Source organism: Bos taurus, chromosome 25 (genome assembly GCF_002263795.3).
Source record: "Bos taurus isolate L1 Dominette 01449 registration number 42190680 breed Hereford chromosome 25, ARS-UCD2.0, whole genome shotgun sequence".
Lineage (NCBI taxonomy): Eukaryota > Metazoa > Chordata > Mammalia > Artiodactyla > Bovidae > Bos > Bos taurus.
Window position 1 is genome coordinate 4,206,231 of NC_037352.1, and position 20,515 is coordinate 4,226,745.

The following is a 20,515-nucleotide window of genomic DNA, read 5'->3' on the forward strand; positions in this document are numbered from 1 at the left end:
CCTTCTCCCTTCCCTTCCTTGGGCAGGGAGACCGTCCGTGTGGGCGAACTGGCGGGTGGGGGGCGGCCAGGATTTTCTGAGCGGGCCTGGCTGGCCCCAGGGCAGGTGAGACCCGCGCAGGCCTCGTCCACGAGTGCCCGCTGTGCCCGCGAGCAGCCAGCAGGGGGCGGCAGAGAGACAGGAGTGGTCCGCGGAGGAGCCCAGCTCCGAGCCCAGCCGCGCGAACCCACCGAGCTCGCGCTCAGAAGCCCGGTCTCCCACCGACAGGCCGCTCGGCTCGGAAGGCTGCTGGGTCCTTCCTCTCCCTCAAGTGCAGGCAGAGCCCCCTGAGCCATGGCCAGCCCTTCCAGCAGCCCCGAGGACACGGGCAAGCTCCGAGGCAGGGATGGCCGGCAGAGGTGGGAGGCGGAGGACGCCCCTCCGGAGGAGAAGAGGCTGAGGCTGGGGCTGGAAGGAGGAAGCGCGGCGAGGGAGGAAGGGGAAGACGCGCCGCATCTGGGCAGGGAAGAGACCGGTACCCAGACAGGTGTCGAGGACGGAGGCGTAAGTGAGCGGGGGCGCAGGAGGGACGGGGTGGGGGTTGGGGGGGCAGGGCTGCACCCCGTCGGCGGTCAGCTCCAAGTTGGTAATTGGGCAGCAACTCCTGCGTGCGGGCGCGGTGTGGTAGCTTGTGGGGACCTCCCGAGAAACTAGATGCCCTGTTGTTGGTGGCAACTCCCTTCTTGTTTATGTAGGATCGACTTGCTGATTCTGCCACGTCGTCGTTGTTGCTGGCTGGGAGACCCGTGGACTCTGGGGTTGTTCGAAAAGGGAGAGGGCGCTCTGTGTCCTGGGGGCACCCAGAAGGGAAAGGAGAGGGGGGTAGAGGGTGGGGGTTTTACTCTGAGGAGCCCTCACCCTGCAGAGCCTCATCCTGGGCAGAGCGGTTTGAGGCGTCTCTCTGGGACTTTTTGCTGGTCACCTTGCACCTGGTAAGGGGCTTGGGTGGGAAGTATGGGGCACAGGCTCTGAAAACCGTGCCCGGTCCGCGCGTGCACTGGTGGCAGCTCACCAAGCCCCCCTGCCTCTCCGCGCCGCTCTCCCCCCCCCGCCCCCCCCCCCCCCCCCCCCGCTCCTCCCCTACCCCCGCCCCATCTTCCTGTCACCACTCTCCAGGCTGGCAGGGCAGGGAGAGTTGAGAGAGGAGGCAGGTGAGGGCTTCCCAGTCTGGAGTCACTCTTCTCTGCCCATCTCTCCAGAGAAGGACAGTGAAGCAAAGTTCTGTGCATTCCCTTGGGGTGCTCTGGCTCTGGTACCCGCTGGCCGAGGGTACATTTGGGGTGGTTTGCTGCATACCTACGGGGGTATGTGACTCACTAGGTGTGTGTGGGGCAGAGCTTCTTGGCCAGCTTGACCCCCTCCCTGGCCTCTGCTTTTTGCTTCCTCTTCTGAATCTTCCAGTCGTGACCCTGCGGACCTCACATTTGGGGGTCACAGATGTCTGAGGACAAATGAGGGCTGGCTGGACGGCTGTCCTTTTGGCGAGGGCTGCCACCTTGGGAGTTTAAATTGATAATGGGTTTGACCTTTTTGTTTCTTCCAACCGTTTGCTCAGCTGAGCTCACCTTAAAAATTTGATTGGTGACTAGTGAGCCCCACAAGGAAGAGGTCCCCTTGTTTCTCCCAAATCCTCGCCGGTGTCAGCTGCCTGCTTCCCCTTCACTGGGCCGCATCAAAGGCCGGCTGACTCGGGGAGGGGGCTGCTCTCAGGTGCTGCTCCCAAACCCTCGCCTCCTGTGGCTGTGGTTGAGTTCAGATCGTGGGCCACCTAGACACCAGAACCAGGTGAATTTCTCTCTGCGATGCCAGAAGGATGATATTTGGGGAAGGTTTTCCGGGACACGTCATGGAAAGGGATGCGTTGCAGTGTGATGAGAGGAGAGGTCCCGGGTCTGAGACGTGATGATGGGGCCGTGCAGTGCCATGAAACTTCCGCTGTCAGAAGCCCTTCCCTGCCCCTGTCACCTCCCTCTTTCACATGGAACTTTGCCCAAAACCAGGACACCAGAATGGAATGGAGTGACCAGGTGCAGTGGGCTGCTTAGGAATGTGGGTTTGGATCCATACTACTCGGGTTTAGATCCTGGTTATGGGTCTCCTTAGCTGAGTGACGGGGGGCAAGTTGCCTAACCTCTCTGAGCCTTAATGGCCTCTGTGGTGCAAAGCATATGTCACCAGGCCCTGTTCCATGGGATACCCAGATCTTCTGGGGACAGTGGCCCCTCATGAAGATGGTGTCTTGGTTTTTAAGTCCAAAGGTTGGCCAAAGTCCAGGCTGCCCAGAATGCCCACCAGACAGATTTCTCCTTTTCCATGTCTATAAGAATATTCTCTTTAAAGAACCTGGAAGCAGTTTCAGGCTGGTGCCAGGAGCAGCAGCTATTTCTTTAAGGAAGAGAACCATTTCTTCACTCACAGACCATGTCCAAATGGATCAAGAAAAACAGAATGCTTTTTCATGAGATTTTGTCTGTGTAGACCATTAGCTTGGCCAAAATGTCAAAAACATCCTTTTTCTTTGATAGCAGATTATTTTTGGATTCAGATCATTTTGGGCTTTTCTCTGCAGAAGCTGCACGGTCAACACCTCCCTGTCCGTGTTGCATGTAGATGTTTTTAAGGATAAAATACCCCTTCCCATCACTGTATCTGATGTCCTGGATGGCTGAGGTTTATGTGTGACTGGCTGTTGCTCAGAGTGGCTCCTGGACTCAGCCCCTGTCTTTAAGGAGGGGGTTTCATCCTCTGCTGGTTTGCTAGGGGATGCTTTAAGGAGCTAAACTGGAGCCCCAGGAGGCCTCTCAGCACCCAGGTCCTGCTGGACGTGTGGTGGAAGGAAGGTATATGACTCGTGAGGGCTGACCCCCCCACCAGGATCAGAAGTTTTACAGACTCCTTTTTCCCCCTCCAGGACCAGTGATGCTGAGGAGATATTGAAGAACTGGTCCCCCTAGAGCATTTATTGATTCCTTCTCTCTCTCTCTCTTTTTATTACTTATAGAATTTTATAGAAAGAACATATCCAAGTATCATTCTATTGGTGATGACAATTGAACTATTGATTCCTTTAGAGTGACCCCAGGGTGAGTCTGACCTATAGCTCTTCCTGGAAGGAGAGAAAAGTCTTTCCAATGTAATTGGTTATCAACCCCAGGTGTTTGTTCAGATTTTCCCATGATCAGGCAGCTTGGCATAGATTTCTGGGTTGTTGCTGGGCAGAGTTGAGCTTTCAAGAGTAATAACTCATCGGATTGCCTGAAGTTCCCTGATGGACTCTTTGCTCCAGAGTCCCTGGGGTTGGGACTTCCCTGCTGGTGCAGTGGTTGGGAGTTCATTTTTCTAGTGCAGAGGGTTTGAGTTTGATCCCTGGTAGGGGAGCTGGGATCCCACATGCTGCATGTCATGACTAAAAAAAGTGTCTCTGGGGTTGAGACTGGAGCAGAAGGTTGTTGTCAGCGTGAGGCTCCCTGTAGGGGTGAATCCAGACTGTAGATCTTTCCCCTTCTTTCTGGTGAGGGTCTGCACCTGGGTATCTCAACTTTGGCACTGTGCTGTTGACATTTGGAGTCAGATTATTCTGTTATGGGGGGCAGCGCTGTGCATTATTGGGCTGCTTGGCAGCATCCCTGGCCTCTACCCACAGAGGCCAGTAGCACTGATACCCTATCCCCAAATGTGACAATCCAGGAAGAGGTGGGCAAAATCACCTTGGCTTAGAGGCACAAGTCTACACTTGCAAAAAATATTTCAGAGTGTGGTAGTTGGGTTTGGGTCCCTGCTGTACCACTTATGAGCTCTGTGGCCTTGATAAATTTATACAATCTCCAGGGGCCTCAGTTTTCTTATCTATAAAATGGGGATAACCTCAGTGGTGGGTTGTATATGCTTTTGATGAAACAACAAGTTAGTAAATAGAAAATGCTTGGCATAGCATTTAGACATGGAAAAAGCACGAAACAAATGGTCATCGCCATTCTAAATTATTTGAGTGAATCAGACTCCATCCCCATCCCCTTAGCCACTGGTGATATATAAAGCAGGATGTGTGTGTCTGCATTAAGTTGCTTCAGTCATGTCTGACTCTTTTGTGACCCCATGGACTGTAGCCCACCAGGTTCCTCTGTCCATGGGATTCTCCAGGCAAAAATACTGGAGTGGGTTGCCATGCCCTTCTCCAAGGGATCTTCTTGACTCAGGGATTGAACCCATGTCTCTTATGTCTCCGTCATTGGCAGATGGGTGCTTTACTACTAGCACCACTTGGAAAGCCCTGTAATTGTGGGGGTGGGGTATACCATTCACCTGAACCTTATATTGGGTTCAGGTAGCATCTCACTGGGTTGCCCCGATTTCCTTCTTGGTTCTTGGGGTCCAGGATCCCAGGGAGGCAGGGCTGTGGGCAGGCAGGGCAGGTGGCACTAAGGGTTCGTGCCCACAGTGGAGAGTTCCAAAGCCAGCTGCCGAGGCAGGGCATTTGGACCAACATCTGGGTTTCAGGATTCCCGTTTGAGCACAGCTGGACTCTGCAGGGTGGAAGCTCTCTCTGCCGAGATATAGATATTTCCTTGGCAACGATCTCTCAAGCTGACATGAAGACATGGCCGCCCACTGGAGCGCGGTGTGTCTGCCTCGGCTCTTCTGTAATCTGTGAGGCACTCATCTGCGGAATGCTGTGCTGGAGTGGGAAATGGCAGGAGGTCTCCTCATCCTCCAGGGACCAAGAGTGGGGTGCAAGATGGTGGAGGGTCCTGGGGGAGGCAGAAGCTTGGAGGACTTTCCTTTCAGCCGGAGCAGAGAGGCACATACTAGATGGTTCCGACGGCTCACAGCCTGGGGAGGCAGATGACTCTGTGCCTAGAGTAGTTTGAGGGTGAGCTGTGTTGCCCTTGGTCTTAATCATTTCAGAAAGATTTAACCCCAGTGCTCACAAACTGGAACTCGATTTGGGATTCTCAGGGGAAATTCAGACTGCAGGCCAGGGTCCTCCTAATTTAAAAAATTTAATCAAGATGGCCATCGTTCCGTTGTGTCCTCTGGAACATGACTTGGAGCTCAGGGAATAGGAGGGAGACCAGTTTGGGCACTGGGACAGGAGTCTCTGCTTTACTGGTGGCCTGGACAATGGTGGAGTTGTGTGCCTGAATTGAGGACCTTGAGTTGCATACCTTAGGAGATATGTTTCAGAGGACTTAAGGATCTTTTGGGTAATGGGAGTGAGCAAGATGCAGTGTCAAGTCAACTTCCAGAAAAGCAGGGAAGACCATGGATCTGACTCTAGGCTCTGGCTGATGTTCTGAGATCCACCCAGGTGGCAGCATCTAATGGACAGAGGGGTCAGGGATGGAGATTCAGACTTGAAGGTCATCAGGGTCGATGGTAGTTGAGGCGAAGAGGACATACGAGATTGCCTGGGAAGAGAGAGGAGTGGCAAGAGAAGAGGCTTTGGCGGAAGCTCGGGGAATCCGAACGACGAGAGGAGAAGGGTCAGAGGACCAGCAGGCAGAGCACAGGTGGCTCCACAGACAGACGAGGGAGAAGAACAAGGGTCATTTGTGTTGAAAAGCGCCCACTGGACTTAATATGCTTGTTGGCTTTTGCTGGAATTTTAATGGAGGCCAACTAGGGTGGGGGTACAAAGACTCACCCTGAGTCTAGACACTTCGGCACCCAGTCAGGGCATGTGCAGTGAAACACAGGACATGCCACGGCCTTGACACTCTTGGAAAACATTAGTTTGTGTGTGTGTGTGTATGACTCCAAAGCCTTGGTGCTCTTAGAACACTGAGCTGTCACTTTTCGATGCTCCGTTGGAAAAGGACCCAGCCTTGGTGGAGAGGCTTGCCCTGGTGTGTTCCCCGGCACAAGAGGGTACCATTGGGAGCCCTCACTTTTCTGCATTGAGGGCCACTTGCTTTCTCATCCCTTCTTCAAGTATTTGAGCAGCTTCTATGTACCAGGTGCCAGGCTGGGTGCTGGTCTACAGGACGGATCAGTCTTTGTTCTTCTGGAGACCTTACTCTAGCGGAGGAGACAGACCCTGGTCCATGGGCCTAAGCTGCCCTCCCCACCTGTATTTGTCAATAAAGGTTTATTGACACACAGCCACAACCATTCACAAGTATATTTATTGTCTGTGGCTCCTTTCTTGCTAGAATGGGAGAGTTGAATAGTTGGGGCGGAGACTGTATGGCCCACAAAGCTGAAAATATTTACACTGAGAATCTTAGGTGAAGGGTTTTGCACCCCGATGGTGTCCTATGGAGGCCATGAGTACAGCTGCTCTTGAAATACATGCAGTTCTGGGCTGGGTTTGTGATGAGGGTTCACCTTGTGGGAATCCAGAGGGAGAGGGACTCAGCTCCCCTACTCTCACCTTTCCGGGTCTCTGGTGTCAGGGTAAAGACTGAGGCTTTGAGTGGGCTTTCCTCATCCCTGTGGCCAGATACCCACCTATTGCTGTCTGACTTTTGGATGGGGGTGAGAAAGGAGGGAGGGAATGGAGACTTGGCAGCAACCCTCTAAGATGGGTCCCCAGCGAGTGTTTGGGGTCCCACTTTGCACAGCTGCCAAAGTCCACTGAGATAGTCTTATTGGTGCTGTGGGATACAGAGCCTCTAAATCACTGAGAGAAAAGAAAGGTTTTTTTTTTTTGCAAGCATAAGAATTTGGGTTATTGAAATTAACATTTACCCCCAAGTTTTTTAATGTCTGGGCATGCATATTTAAGCATCTGCCTCAAAATCTCTCGCTAATAAGCAGATGGTACATTTAATTCCACTTTTTTTTTTCTTTGAGAACACATGGCTTCCTGCACTGCTTTCCTTGCAGGCAACTGCATGTGGAGGCGACAGTACTTCTGACCAGCAGCACAGATCCCCCGAGAGGCCAACGAGAGCACTGCCCAGAGGAGGAGCTGGCCTTTTCCCTTATCAGCTCCAGCGGGAAAGTTGTCAGGTTGCTCACAAGTCCACAAGGCTCCTGTCTTTCCTTCTCCGCAGAGTGTCTGCCACAGCTGACCCCTAGACCTCACTGCCTTGGAGCCAGTGTCCCAGTCAGGGTGTGCTCAGAGGGGGAGGGTGTGTACATGCGTGCTAAGTCTCTTTAGTCGTGTCTGACTCTTTGTGACCCCATGGATTGTAGGGGCTCCTCTGTCCATGCATTCTCCAGGCAAGAATACTGGAGTGGATTGCCATGCCCGCCTCCAGGGGATCTTCTTGACTCAGGGATCGAACCTGTGTCTCTTGGGTTTTTTGCATGGCTGGGCGGGTTCTTTACCACTAGTGCCAGCAGAGGGGGAGGGGGCCCGGGCAGACCTGCGGGGGAGGAACTCCAAACAGAGGGTAGAGGCAGACAGACAGAGAGGAGAGCTCACGTGCACAACAAGGGCCTTGAAGTCATGAGGGAGAAAGTGTGGATTTCCGAAAGCAGAGAGAAGAGCAGACACCATCAGTGTGCTCCACGTGTGTCTGGATTTTGTGAATCTTGCATGTTTCCTTCTCCCTGCCTCCTCTCTCTGTGTTCCAGGATGTCATAGAAACAGGCTTTCAGGGGTTCCATGCAGCTCTGGGTTCTGAAGACCTTTGTGGGGTGAAGGGGCTGCCCACTGGGTTTCCTTGGCTCTGTGGGCCCCTCCTGCCGGGTCCCTCCACCCCTGACCACATGTGGACATGCCTTGCCTTGCCTGTCAGACCTCCTTCCAGGAGAAACTCAGGCAGGGCTTGTGTCTGCTCCGGGGCTTGTGTCCTGTGTCTCTTGATAAGGAAAACTCTGTGACTTGGTAATGTGTTGGCTTAACTTGGAAGGTGTGTGATGCCTGGGAGGGAAAATCTATTGCCCTTTTCATTTTTCTTTTTGATTCCGTGTTCTGTGTTGCTCTGGTGGAGTTGTAAGCCCTGGCCTCTAGGAATTGGGCTGGATGAAAGCACCTACACGGTATGAGTATAATTCCTTGGTCTTTGTTCTGCTTATTAGCAATACACATTATTGTTTGCTCATTGTAAAGAATTTTTGGCTACACAAGTATATATAAAACAAGGAGCAAGCAACTCTTTTGTCTGCCTCTCTTCAGGCTTGCCTCTCAGAGGTGACACCAGGAGTAGGGGTTGACATGTACCCTTCCACGCCTTTCTCTGTGTATTCAGGCATGGATAGTTGCACATGTATAGTTTAATTTTAATCTTTTAAAAATACAAATAGGATCATTTCAGTTCAGTCTCTCAGTTGTGTCTGACTCTTTGCGACCCCATGAACTGCAGCACGCCAGGCCTCCCTGTCCATCATCAATTCCCAGAGTCCACCCAAACCCATGTCCATTGAGTCTGTGATGCCATCCAACCATCTCATCCTCTTTCTTCCCCTTCTCCTCCTGCCTTCAACCTTTCCCAGCATCAGGGTCTTTTCCAATGAGTCAGCTCTTCGCATCAGGTGGCCAAAGTATTGGAGTTTCAGCTTTAGCATCAGTCCTTCCAATGAACACCCAGGACTGATCTCCGTTAGGATGGACCAGTTGGATCTCCTTGCAGTCCAAGGCACTCTCAAGAGTCTTCTCCAACACCACAGTTCAAAAGCATCAATTCTTCGGCGCTCAGCTTTCTTTATAGTCCAACTCTTGCATCCATACGTGACCACAGGAAAAACCATAGCCTTAACTAGATGCACCTTTGTTGACAAAGTGATGTCTCTGCTTTTTAATATACTATCTAGGTTGGTCATAACTTTCCTTCCAAGGAGTAAGCATCTTTTAATTTTATGGCTGCAAGCACCATCTGCAGTGATTTTGGAGCCCAGAAAAATAAAGTCTGACACTGTTTCCACTGTTTCCCCATCTATTTGCCATGATAACGCTTCATTTAATGTCTAGAAAAGCTTCCTTTTCACTCAGTGATGTGTCTTTGGCATCATCTCATGGGGGAACCTGGGCTCCACCTTACTCATACGGCAGTTATTCTGCTGTGTGGATGCTCCTGGCTGACCCTAGACTGATGGGTCTTTGACTGTTCCTTCTTCCTCCCTGTTGCTCATGGCACTGTGATGAGTATCCTGGTGCACACTGCTTGGTGTTCTGTGCCTGTGCTTCTCCAAGATGTTCCCAGGGGCAGGATAACCAGGGCAGAGGGGCATCGGTGCTACTGTGCATCCCGGGTCTTTGCATCCTGTGTAAATATCTTCTTGCCCTCTCGGCACCCTAAGGCTCACAGGTGCCATCCTCAGTGGGGGTCATCCTCTGAAGCCTGAGGGGGCACTGGTGAGATGGCATTGCCCGCCTCACTTCTGTTAGGGTCGGTCTACACCCTGCCACCCCTGGGGGCCCAGCTGTCCCTCCAGCTCCCGCCGGCAGGACCCTGGCTTCTGATTGGCAGGTGGGAAGGTTCACTTTCCTGAACATTCTTGGTTATGTTACTGCAAGTTCCAAGGTTGGCTTTCGCCTCCTCCAGGTCTTGCTGCTTCCCCCCATGTGTCCTCGAGCAAGCTGTTTCAGCTCTCTTGGTCTCAGGTCCCTCAAAGGTAAAATGGGGATCATAGAACAATGGCAGCTGCCTCCTTGGCTGCTGGGAGGATTCAAGGGAATGACCACCACTTCTGAATGCTTGGCTTGCTGTGCATGTTCAGCCAGTGCCAGGCAGGTCATCGCTGAGTTTTCAGCATGCTGGGCTGTGAATTCACAGTGGGTAGGTATGTCTTTGGTGTCGAGTCCAATGCCAGGCCCTTAGTAGCTGCTCAGTAAAGTCTCAGTGCCTGGTTGGTGGGGGAAGAGATTGGGGTGCAGGCAGCAGGTACAGACAAAAAATGGGCTCATCAGTGGATCCCCAGCTTGTAGGCTCCATGATGAACCTACAGTCTCAGCCCCTTGCTGTGCTTGCCGAGGCCCACAGGGCTCTGCAGTGTCTTCTACACTGGAGTCCAGGCGGGGGCAGGTCAGTGAGTGTCCTGCTGCCTCAGGGCATCTTCCGCAGTAGCTTGGTCCTGGGTTCCAGGTGACCCTGAGGTGGCTGGGACTCTGGTGCCTCTGAGCCCAGACACAGAAGACAGGGAAGTGTAGGGGGTAAGTACCCACAATTTGGCCTTTGAATTCCCTTTTGCCTTGGACCCTGTGAGGCACATGGGCTTGTATGTGTGCATGTACATGTGTGTGCCTGTATGTTGGTGTTCCTGTGTGTGTGTGACCTTCTCTGTGAGTACCCAAGTCTTGGGTTGTTTATTCAGGACTACGGTTGCCAGATTAAATGCAGGAGGTCTAGTTAAGCTTGACTTTCAAATTAACAAGTTTTTTTTTTTTTTTTTTTTTAAAGAATAAGTATGTCCCAAAGCAATATTTGAGACATACTTACGCTAAAATATGATTTGTTGTTATCTGAAATTCAGGTGTGAGTGGTGTCCTGTCCTTCCACTTGCTCTGTCTGGCAGTGCTCTGGGGGGTGTGGGTATGTGTGGGTATGTGTCCACAGGAGGGCCTGTGTGCAGGCACGAGGTTGGGGAGGAATTGGGAAGATTCTCCAGGGCTGCTTAGTGGCCCAGAGTCTGTGGGGTTGGATGCTCTGGTCCCCGGGCCTGGGCGGTGCTCCCCAGCACCTGTCCCCCCTACTCCCCACCTCTGTTGGTTCCCTTCCATTCCTCTCCAAACACAGGGCAAGAACTACCCCATCCACCCTTGTTTGGAGCACAGCCGCCCAGCCAGACGAGATGCAAACAGTGTGCCAGATGGCTGCAAAGCCTTCCCCAGCTCCCTCTGCAAGGGGCCTGCAGATGAAACGGAAGCCTCGTCTGCCCCGCTCCCGCCTTCCAGAAAACCTGCGCCGACAGACACTCCTCCTGGAGATTAAACCACCCCGTGTTTTGCCAAACAAATAAAGCCCTTCATTGCCACCATAAACTTGTTCACAGGCACGGGCTGATTGATCCACTAGTGTGCCTGATTCATCAGCTCTCTCACCAGGAGGGGTGCGAGGCTCTCCTCTCAGGTCCCAGCAATGAGCTGCCTAATTTCCATCTGAAAGACTGTAGAAACCGACCACAGCTTTGGAAGAAAGCTGCCTCTTCCCCCTAGGCAGGTTCCGCCGTGGTTCCTGATATTTGATTGTGATCAGAGGGTGAATTTGCATCCAACTGGCTGGGGGGCTGTCAAGGAGGACCTTCGTTAGAGGGGCCTCTGAGTCTGCTGCATCTCTTCATGAGAAAATCCGGGAAGGAACCTTGTTCTGTGTTACTGCTTAATCTTTTTACTGAACTTGTTATGGACAAGGCCTCTGTCTCCTTGCAGCTCCTCTGTGGGGCAGGTGCTGTGATCATCTGCATGCCCACTTGCTCTCTCTAGTCTCTTTAAAGCTCCTGTACCCCTGCTGTGCCCTTTTCTGCCACAGGGCCTTTGCATATCCTGGGAATATGCTGCCTCTGCCTGGGAAAGCTCTTTCAGCCTCCCGCTTCAGCAGGTAAACAGGTAAACGTCTCATTTGTTGGCTGAGTCACCATTGCCTCAGGGAAGCCTGGCCCCTTGTTACCTCTCATAGCACCAGCTGTCTCTCTGTTTAGGCCTGGGCCCAACTAGATATACGTCTTTCTTTTGGCATGATTCTGTGATGCATATCTGCCCTCTTCTACACTAAGATCACCATGAGGGCAGGGGCCATGCTGTCTTGATTCCCACTGTATCTCTGGTATTTAGCATATGCTCACCTGATTGGGGGCACACTATTCACCCCCTAACTATGACAGCTCTCCAACAGCAGAAATGGGAGAGAATGTGTAGGACTTGTGTTAGCAGGACCCCTGGAAGATGATGTTGGAACATATTTGCCAATGGACCTCCTTATTGTGTGGCATAGAATGCCCCATCTTTCTGACTTATCCTTAGCAAAGGCCTTCATTATATTTGAAGCATAGTTGTTGCTGTGGGAGGATGGAATCTACATCATATTTAGATCTTGTGGTCTGCCATAGACCCCTGATCATCTTTAGCTTCAGTTACGCAAAATCCACACTCTCTCCCTTGGTAGATGTTCAGTTTGTTTTTCCCTCTTCAAGTTTGCTTAGAACTTGATCCTGTAAGTGAGGCCTGCTCCCTTATTCCCATCCCTTACCCAGGATGACTTGGTTTTGTCAACAACTACTCCAGCTTTTGGTGAAGGCCAGATTGGAAAAGACTCTGATGTTGGGAGGGATTGGGGGCAGGAGGAGAAGGGGACAACAGAGGATGAGATGGCTGGATGGCATCACTGACTTGATGGACGTGAGTCTGAGTGAACTCCGGGAGTTGGTGATGGACAGGGAGGCCTGACGTGCTGCAATTCATGGGGTCACAAAGAGTCGGACACGACTGAGCGGCTGAACTGAACTGAGATTGAAGGAAAGCCTTAAAATAGAAGATATGTAAATAAGGTGAAGCTACGTGTTGGGTGGGCAGTCACTAGGGTTAATCCAAAGGCTGGAAGAAGGACTGACTTGGAGGACTGAGTGAGTCTCAGGGCTGAGGGTCAGGTCCAAGTGGACAAACGGGTCTGAGTTTGCCCAGGTGAACTTTAAGTATTTAATAAACCTTCCTTCTCCTCACGGTTGGGGAATAATTGATGAGACTGTTGCAGAGAAGAAGCCACTTCTGACTCCATGTTGGAACTGTTTTTGACTTGTTTTTGTTAGTATAATCATACCGAATGGCTTGCCTCAGAGAATCCTGCCCCTCTGCCTGACTGTTAAACTGAAGTGCCGTTGTTCAGAACCCTGTCCACCTGTAGACAGCAGAAAGGAAGAAATTAACACATTCCCTGCCTGAAGCTTGCCCTTCTAGGAGATGTTTGCAAGATTAATGGCCTTTTTACTTTACTTCCTCACCTCCTCTCCTCTCTAATCTGTAAAAGAACTTGGCATCTAGAGACCCTGATGAGATGTTTATTTTGAGGCACTAGCCTGCCATCTTCTTGGTCAGCTGGCTCTCCAAATAGTCATTTTCCTTGCCTCAACACCTCATCTCTTGGATTCGTTGGCCTGTCGTGTGGTGAGCTGGGTGAGCTTGGACTGGGTAACAAGGCTGCTAAATTTGATGAGGATCCTTTGGTGGAATTTACCTGGAATGTCAGCAGCGAGACTCCACCAAGGCATTGATTATTGATTCTCCAACTGTTACCAGTTCATCAGGCTTCAGTTATAACCATAATTTGTATTAATTATCAGTGCAAGATTTTACTTTCCTAGTCAATAAAAGGGGTGTTCAGAGAGCAGAGTTGAGTGACCCAGCCCTTTTGTCTCCTCTGCCAAAAGTCCACCAGATCGAGGAGTCACTTGGTGGTGAGGGGGCTGGCAGTGATGGTGGGCTTCACCTGTCATCACACCCCATGTCTGGAATCAGGAAAGCCTGTGCCTCAGTCTCCCGTCTGGGAAGTGAGGTTAGGAATATCAAGCCTGCTTCCCTTTCAGGACTGTTAAGAGGATAAGATAAGATGGTAAGTGAGGGCTCTTTGAAAACGAAAACATTCTATTTGAATGCAAAGTGTTCTGTGACTGATATTTTCTATCCTGTGGAATCATCGTTAACCCTGAGGCTGTCTATTCAAAAACCAAGTGGAGTTAACCCTTCCTCCCTGTATCCTCTGGCAGAGGGAATCTGTCAAAAGATTGTGGTTGCTGGGGAAAACTAAGGAAGGTGCAGAAAAGGGACCAGGACCCTGGACTCCTGAGTCTGTCTGTGTAAGAGCTTAAGCGAGGGAACTGCTTCATATTCTCAATACAGGGTTACTCTGTAAGAAATAGCCCTCATCTAATATTAAAAGTGGGACCTGAAACCGTTTCTAAAAAGAAAAGTGACATTGGGTGTGTTCAGTCAGTTGGTAACTGGGACAACTCTGGGGATGAAGCAAGTGGAAACAGCTTTGGAGTCAGATGGATTTGGGTTTGAACCCCAGGTTTGGACAGCTACAAGCTGGGAGAACTCAGGAAGATTGTTTAATAACATCTTGGGCCCCAGTGACTTTGGAAAATAGGTTGCATTGTACTAAAACCTCCAGGGAGACTCCCACTGGGCCCCTGTAGGCGAGGGCTGACCAGCAGGGCAGGGTTTGAGTCTTGTGGGCACTTGCTCTGACCCGTAACACCCAGTCATTCCCGCAGATGCTTCCCTTACATGGTTTTCTGAGTATCAGGGATCATGCACTCGGGCTGTTAACACTGTGTTCTGCACAGAAATCAACATTTGTGGGTTTGTATTAGTGCCTTCTTTGGTGTTCTCCATAGTTCCACATTTCTCAGCCCTGAGGAACATCAAAATCGTGTGGGGGAGGATGTTTATTACATATACCAATTCCTGGAGCTCATGCCCAGAGTTTCTGAAGCTTAGACGCTCAGCAAGGATCTCTGGTTACAAAAGCTCCCAGGTGTCTCCTGGGCAGGCCTGGCTCTGCCTCAGGGACCCAGTTTGGGAACTGTCCATGGTGCTGCTTTGTTTAAATATCCACTCCATCTTGTCTTATCCTCACTTGCGTTCAAGCTTGTTTCTTCCACCGGACTGTGAGCTCTTTGATGTCAGGGTTCTCTCTCACATTTGCATCAGTGAACCAAGGTTTCTATAGGTGTTCAGAGGAGCAGGATTGCTTGCTGAATGGGGTCAGGCTCTAGGGAGGCTTGTGTGTGTGTCTGTGTGTGATGTGAACCTTTGTTAAAAGCACCTTTCTGTCTCGCATCTGCATTTTCTGTGAGTCAGTGTGATTTACTCTAATGGAAGCCAGTGCAGCTTAAGCAAGGCTTTGCCCTGAAATGGAGTGAGGTTGTGGATGGGCAGAGCTGCTGAAAGCACCTCTTGGGAAATGTTTCAGTGTCATCCTCACTAACTGAACTCAAAATTTCACTTCCATTTCACCCCACCATGGGAGCTGTGTTGATTTCTCCTTCAGGGTGGGTACTGTCAGATCTCCTGTACAAATGTATGTGAGTAACTGGGATTGGGTTTGGGGATGGATGCACTTCATTTATGATAAAAAACATGAAATACAAAGCTGGAGAAAGCTTTAGTTACCATCTTTAGTTACCACTGTGTGTGAGGTGGACTTGGCATCCAAAAGAGGAACCTTTTTCTACAATCATCAACCTTGATCAAACCATTTCTGAATTCCTCACACACACAATCAGTACCATAATTGGTATGGATTACATAATATTTCAGTTGCTTCCTATGCTGGACAAGAGGGCTTCCCTAGTGGTTCAGATGATAAAGAATCCACCTGCAGTGTGGAAGACCTGGGTTCCATCCCTGGATCAGAAAGATCCCCTGGAGAAGGGAATGGCAACCCACTCCTGTGTTTTTTTTTTTTTAGAACTTTAAAAATATGTTTATTATCCATATTTTTTTTTGCTTTTTAAAAAACTTTGAAGGATAATTGCTTTACAGAGTTTTGTTGGAGAGTTCCATGGACAGAGGAGCCTTATGGGCTACAGTCCGTGGGGTTGCAGAGTCGGACTCGACTAAGTGACTAACACACACACAAGCAGGACAGGAAAATGAACTGTAGGAAGAACTTCCTGAGGGTTCTTCCTTTTGTATCAGTGCTTCTCAGAATGATGCCCTTAGAACACCTGTGAGGGACTCATTTGAGGTGGTTTCTAGGCCTACAGTTTACAAGGTCCCACCTTTTTGAATCAGAATCTCTGATGCTGGGACCACAGCATCAGTAGATAGCTCAGGAAGTTTATAATCAAGTAGGGAGATTAGATGAGTATATGAATAAGTGCAACACAGAGTAGATTTAAAAAAATACTTTGATTGTTTAAGTTTTTATTCATTAAACAAAAATTTTGGCCATGCTACACAGCATGGGGAGGATATTAGTTCCCCAACCAAGAATTGAACCTGTGCTCCCTGCAGTGGAAGCATGGAGTTATCACCACTGGGCCACAAGGGAAGTGCTTTCCTTGATTATTTCTAATGAAATAGGTGCTTTAAAAATTCAAGGAATACAGAAAACTACAGGAAAGAAAGAAAGATCATCTCAGATCTTACCATGCCAGGAAATAAACCTCCTTCCTATAAAGTGAACAAAGTCCCAGACTCACCCTGTGTTCAGATGGAAAGATGGGTGGAGAGATGGACAGACACTTCTAATCAGACACAATGGGATTTTTTTTTTTTAAAAGAAAAAGTACTACATTTAATGGTGCATGAATATAATTGAAGACAAATAAACTGAAGTGAAACTCAGGAAGCTGGAGATGAGTGTAGTAGGGTCCAGGCTGATGAGGAAGGCAAAGCAAGAAGGGGTGGTGAGGGAGAGAAGGTGTGGGAGTGGGGAGGCAGACAGGAGAAGGTAGTTACAGTGGGAATTTTAGATCTTGAGACCAAACGGCTTTGCAGTGATGATGAGGATCAAAACGAGGGCATTACAATGAAGGCATATAGCCCCTTTTGAGGCTGGATGTGTAGATGCTCCTGGTGAGTGTCTGCTCATTGATGGTGAGAAATGTGAGTCTGGCTCTGTCAGATCTTTCCTAGGGACTCCATGCTCTATTTTTGGGGCCCTTTTATCACCTGGCTCAGAGCAGTGGCCCCCAAATGGTGTTCCTTGTACCGTGCGTGCGTGCTTAGTCTCTCAGTTGTGTCCGACTCTTTGCGACCCCATGGCCTATCACCTGCCAGCCTCCTCTGTCCTTAAGATTCTCCAGGCAAGAATACTGGAGTGGGTAGCCAGTCCCTTCTCCAGGGGATCTTCCTCACCCAAGGATCGAACCTGGGTCTCCTGCATTGCTGGCGGATTCTTTACCATCTGAGCCACCAGGGAAGCCCTCTTAACCCTCTACCCCTCTAAAAAAAGGCAACTTTATCTTAGTTTCCAAATTAAAAAAAAATATTTTATTGGCTTATGAAATAGAGCAACCTGGGAGTCAGCAGCTTAGAGAACCAGTGTGGAGTATCTACAAGCCCAGGTTATTTCTCTTTATAGAATCTTAGCCAAGACTTGGAGTATTTCTGTCTTTCCTGTGCCACAACCTGGGACTCTTGAAGAGATGTTGGTAAAATGTTAATGCTTAAATGTCTCTAGGGGCCTCGGACCACCCTGACTCAGTTCTATGGGTAGAATCTTTTCCAGCTTCAGAGGGAGCTTTGCGTCCTTGTGATAGGTCAGCCCTTAAGCGAGATTCTGTGCTAATTATGTTAAAACATGGCCATGGCTTCCGCTTCGTTGTCCTCCAAATTAAACACCTCAATCACACAAACACACCCCGTCGGATTTGGTGCAACTGATTCCCAACTGTCACGAAGGACATAATTAGATTATATTTTTTCCAGTTCAACTGAAAGAAAACACACAATAAAATGCTGATCAATATGTGCAGCTTAGGAAGTACAGCCTGCTTTGAGACGCAGAAGTGTTTATTTTAAAAATCTATATTCTTGATTGAAGGGAAAAAAAAATCCATCTCTCCTTCCTAGGCGGGGAAGACTGAGAACTGGGCTTAGGAACAGCTTGACCATCGGGGTCTGAGTTAGACCAATGAAATAGACGTCCCCCTGGAAAGAAGGGTGAGCTTCTGCTCTTCTGTGGGACTGTGCTTTTTTGGTGAAGTTTGCTCTCTGTCTTTGGTGGTGTGTGTGTCTTTGAGTGTGTGTGTCTGTGGGTGGATGTCTGCATGCAAATGACAGTGTGTACCTGTGTGGGTGTGTGCAAATTTCCCATGTGAACCTCATCTTTGCGGGAATCTTAGGGCCTTGAGCCCAATGGATGCCATTTTAAGAAAAATCAGTCAAAAAACTAGACGAAAAGAACTGAAATCAAATCCAAGCTCTACAAACACCAGATTTGTGGGCAACTCTGGGTTTTCTTTGTTTGGGATTCTACCCACATCCGTATGACGTTTTTGTTTCTTTTTTAAGTGATCATAATCAAAGGGTTAAAATTGATCGTGAGCACAAACATGTAGATAGCATGTGATTCTATTTACATAAGGGTTTCTCAACCTAAAGACTATTGACATTTTAGGTCAGATTATTTCCCTGCTGAGGGGGCCTGTCCTGGGCAGGAGTTCTGTAACAAAGGCCATGCATAGGGTTCAGGTTGAGACGGAAAATCATGGTGAGACTGAGGGATTCAGCCAGAGTGTCTTGGAGACACCCACAGTTTCTGGAGTCCTGACTGCACGTCCAGAATTCCCAGTTGTCATTTGTCTACGGTTTATTCAGCAAACATACACAGAACCACTGTGTGCCTAGAACTTTTGAGGAAAAAGGATAAAAAAATGATTGGGACATAGACCCATCAGAGGTGACTCTACCGTAACACAAATCAGATAAGAACCCAGGGTCTTGGAGACCTCATCCTGCAGCCTATTTGAGAATGAAGGACTTAAAAACAATTACACATGAAAATATACTGCACTTCATATATACCAGTGCAATTTGTGTTAACTCTGCAGTATAATTATGCCTATATTCTTAGCTTTTTTTTTTTGAGAGAGATTTGTTTCTTAGCATATCATCTCTCGACTATGCGGAACTGGAAATTTATTTTGAAGCAATAAAAAGCACAGGCATGCCAGACCTCATGCAGGAGATTCTCAAGTCAGTGGGCAAAGCAAAAAATTCAATACAGTTCATGTTACTCTTGAAAATCATCTCCATCTTTCATAGAGTATAGAGGTCAGACTGAGCACAGCTCAGCAGCTCCCACCCAGCACGTCTTCCTCCTGGGTTGGAATAGACAGTGGTTTCTTTGGTGAGCAGCTGATGAAGTCATCCTGGGGCTATCTTTTATGAATATTTGTGTCTTCAACCCCAAAATCATTCATCAAAGTGAGACGTTCTCATCAAGGAAAGCAAGCACAAGCTCCTGCATTAAGGCTGTGCTCGCAACTCCTTCTTCTCTCTCTTTTCCCCTTTGTTCTTGCCAAGTATTGATGGTTCATTTCCCACAGAGTAAAAGAGCCCAAGTGGATCTATACCTAGGAATGGAATCTTGGGTCATATATAACTCTGTATTTAATTGTTTGAAGGATGGTCAGGCTGTTTTCCAGAGTGGGTGCACCATTTTCCACTCCTACCAGCAGTGTGTGAGGGTTCCAATTTCTCCACATCCTCACCAACCCTTGTTGTTGGCAGTCTTTCTTTTTCTGCCATGCCTCATGACTTGTGGGACTTTAGTTCCCTGACTGGGACTTGAACCTGGGATCTCAGCAGTGAGAGCTCAAAACCCTAACCCCTAGACCGTCAGGGAATTCCATGCTGGCAGGCTTTGTGATTCTAGCCATCCTATGGACGTGAAGTGGGATCTCATTGTGGTTTTGGCTTGCGTGTCTCCAGTGGCTAAGGGTGTTGAGTGTATTTTCATATACATATTGGACATTTGTATATCTTAACTTGGAGGTAGGTCTATTTAGAAATGAAAACATAGGTCCACACAAAAACTTACATATGAATGTTTAGAGTAGCATCGTTCATAATAGCTGAAAGGTGGAAATAGCCCCAATGCCCTTCAACAGATGCAAAGATAAGCAAAACCTGGTAGAGCCACACAATGGAATATTATTTGGCCACAAAAGGAGTGAACTTCTGATACGTGCTATAATATTGATGAACCATGAAAGCGTTACGCTGAATGAAAGAAGCTAGACACAAAAGGTCACGTATTATACGATTCCATTAATATGAGAGTCCAGAGTAGGGAAATGTATAGAGAAGGAAAGTAGATTCAGTTCAGTTCAGTTCAGTTCAGTCGCTCAGTCGTGTCTGACTCTTTGTGACCCCATGAATTGCAGCACGCCAGGCCTCCCTGTCCATCACCAACTTCCGGAGTTCACTCAAACTCACGTCCATCGAGTCGGTGATGCCATCCAGCCATCTCATCCACTGTCATCCCCTTCTTGTCCTGCCCCCAATCCCTCCCAGAATCAGAGTCTTTTCCAATGAGTCAACTCTTCACATGAGGTGGCCAAAGTACTGGAGTTTCAGCTTTAGCATCATTCTTTCCAATGAACACCCAGGACTGATCTCCTTCAGAATGGACTGGTTGGATCTCCTTGCAGTCCAAGGGACTCTCAAGAGTCTTCTCCAACACCACAGTTCAAAAGCATCAATTCTTTGGCACTCAGCTTTCTTCACAGTCCAACTCTCACATCCATACATGACTACTGGAAAAACCATAGCCTTGACTAGACGGACCTTTGTTGGCAAAGTAATGTCTCTGCTTTTCAATATGGTATCTAGGTTGGTCATAACTTTCCTTCCAAGGAGTAAGCGTCTTTTAATTTCATGGCTGCAGTCACCATCTGCAGTAATTTTGGAGTCCCAAAAAATAAAGTCTGGCACTGTTTCCACTGTTTCCCCATCTATTTCCCATGAAGTAATGGGACCAGATGCCATGATCTTCGTTTTCTGAATGTTGAGCTTTAAGCCAACTTTTTCACTCTCCCCTTTCATTTTCATCAAGAAGCTTTTTAGTTCCTCTTCACTTTCTGCCATAAGGGTGGTGTCATCTGCATATCTGAGGTTATTGATATTTGTCCCGGCAAT

The 20,515-nt window shown here is 49.0% G+C and overlaps 1 protein-coding gene and 1 long non-coding RNA gene across 9 annotated transcripts in view; both read left to right on the forward strand.

The window, feature by feature from the left end:
* Positions 1–202: 202 nt before the first annotated feature.
* RBFOX1 (RNA binding fox-1 homolog 1) overlaps positions 203–20,515 on the forward strand; it is a 2,433,924-nt gene continuing 2,413,611 nt past the window's right edge. For 3 of the 8 annotated variants that reach the window (XM_024984898.2, XM_059881313.1, XM_059881315.1), the window contains exon 1: positions 203–543. In XM_024984898.2, the coding sequence (XP_024840666.1) occupies positions 334–543 (210 nt within the window). In that variant the 5' untranslated portion in view covers positions 203–333. The remainder of the gene's footprint in view (positions 544–20,515) is intronic. The other 5 variants (XM_024984899.2, XM_059881314.1, XM_024984900.2 and 2 more) reach the window with 4 other exon arrangements.
* LOC112444295 (uncharacterized) lies at positions 1,130–10,909 on the forward strand. The gene is made up of 2 exons (XR_003032597.2): positions 1,130–7,841; positions 10,665–10,909. It is a non-coding gene; the product is annotated as an uncharacterized lncRNA (long non-coding RNA).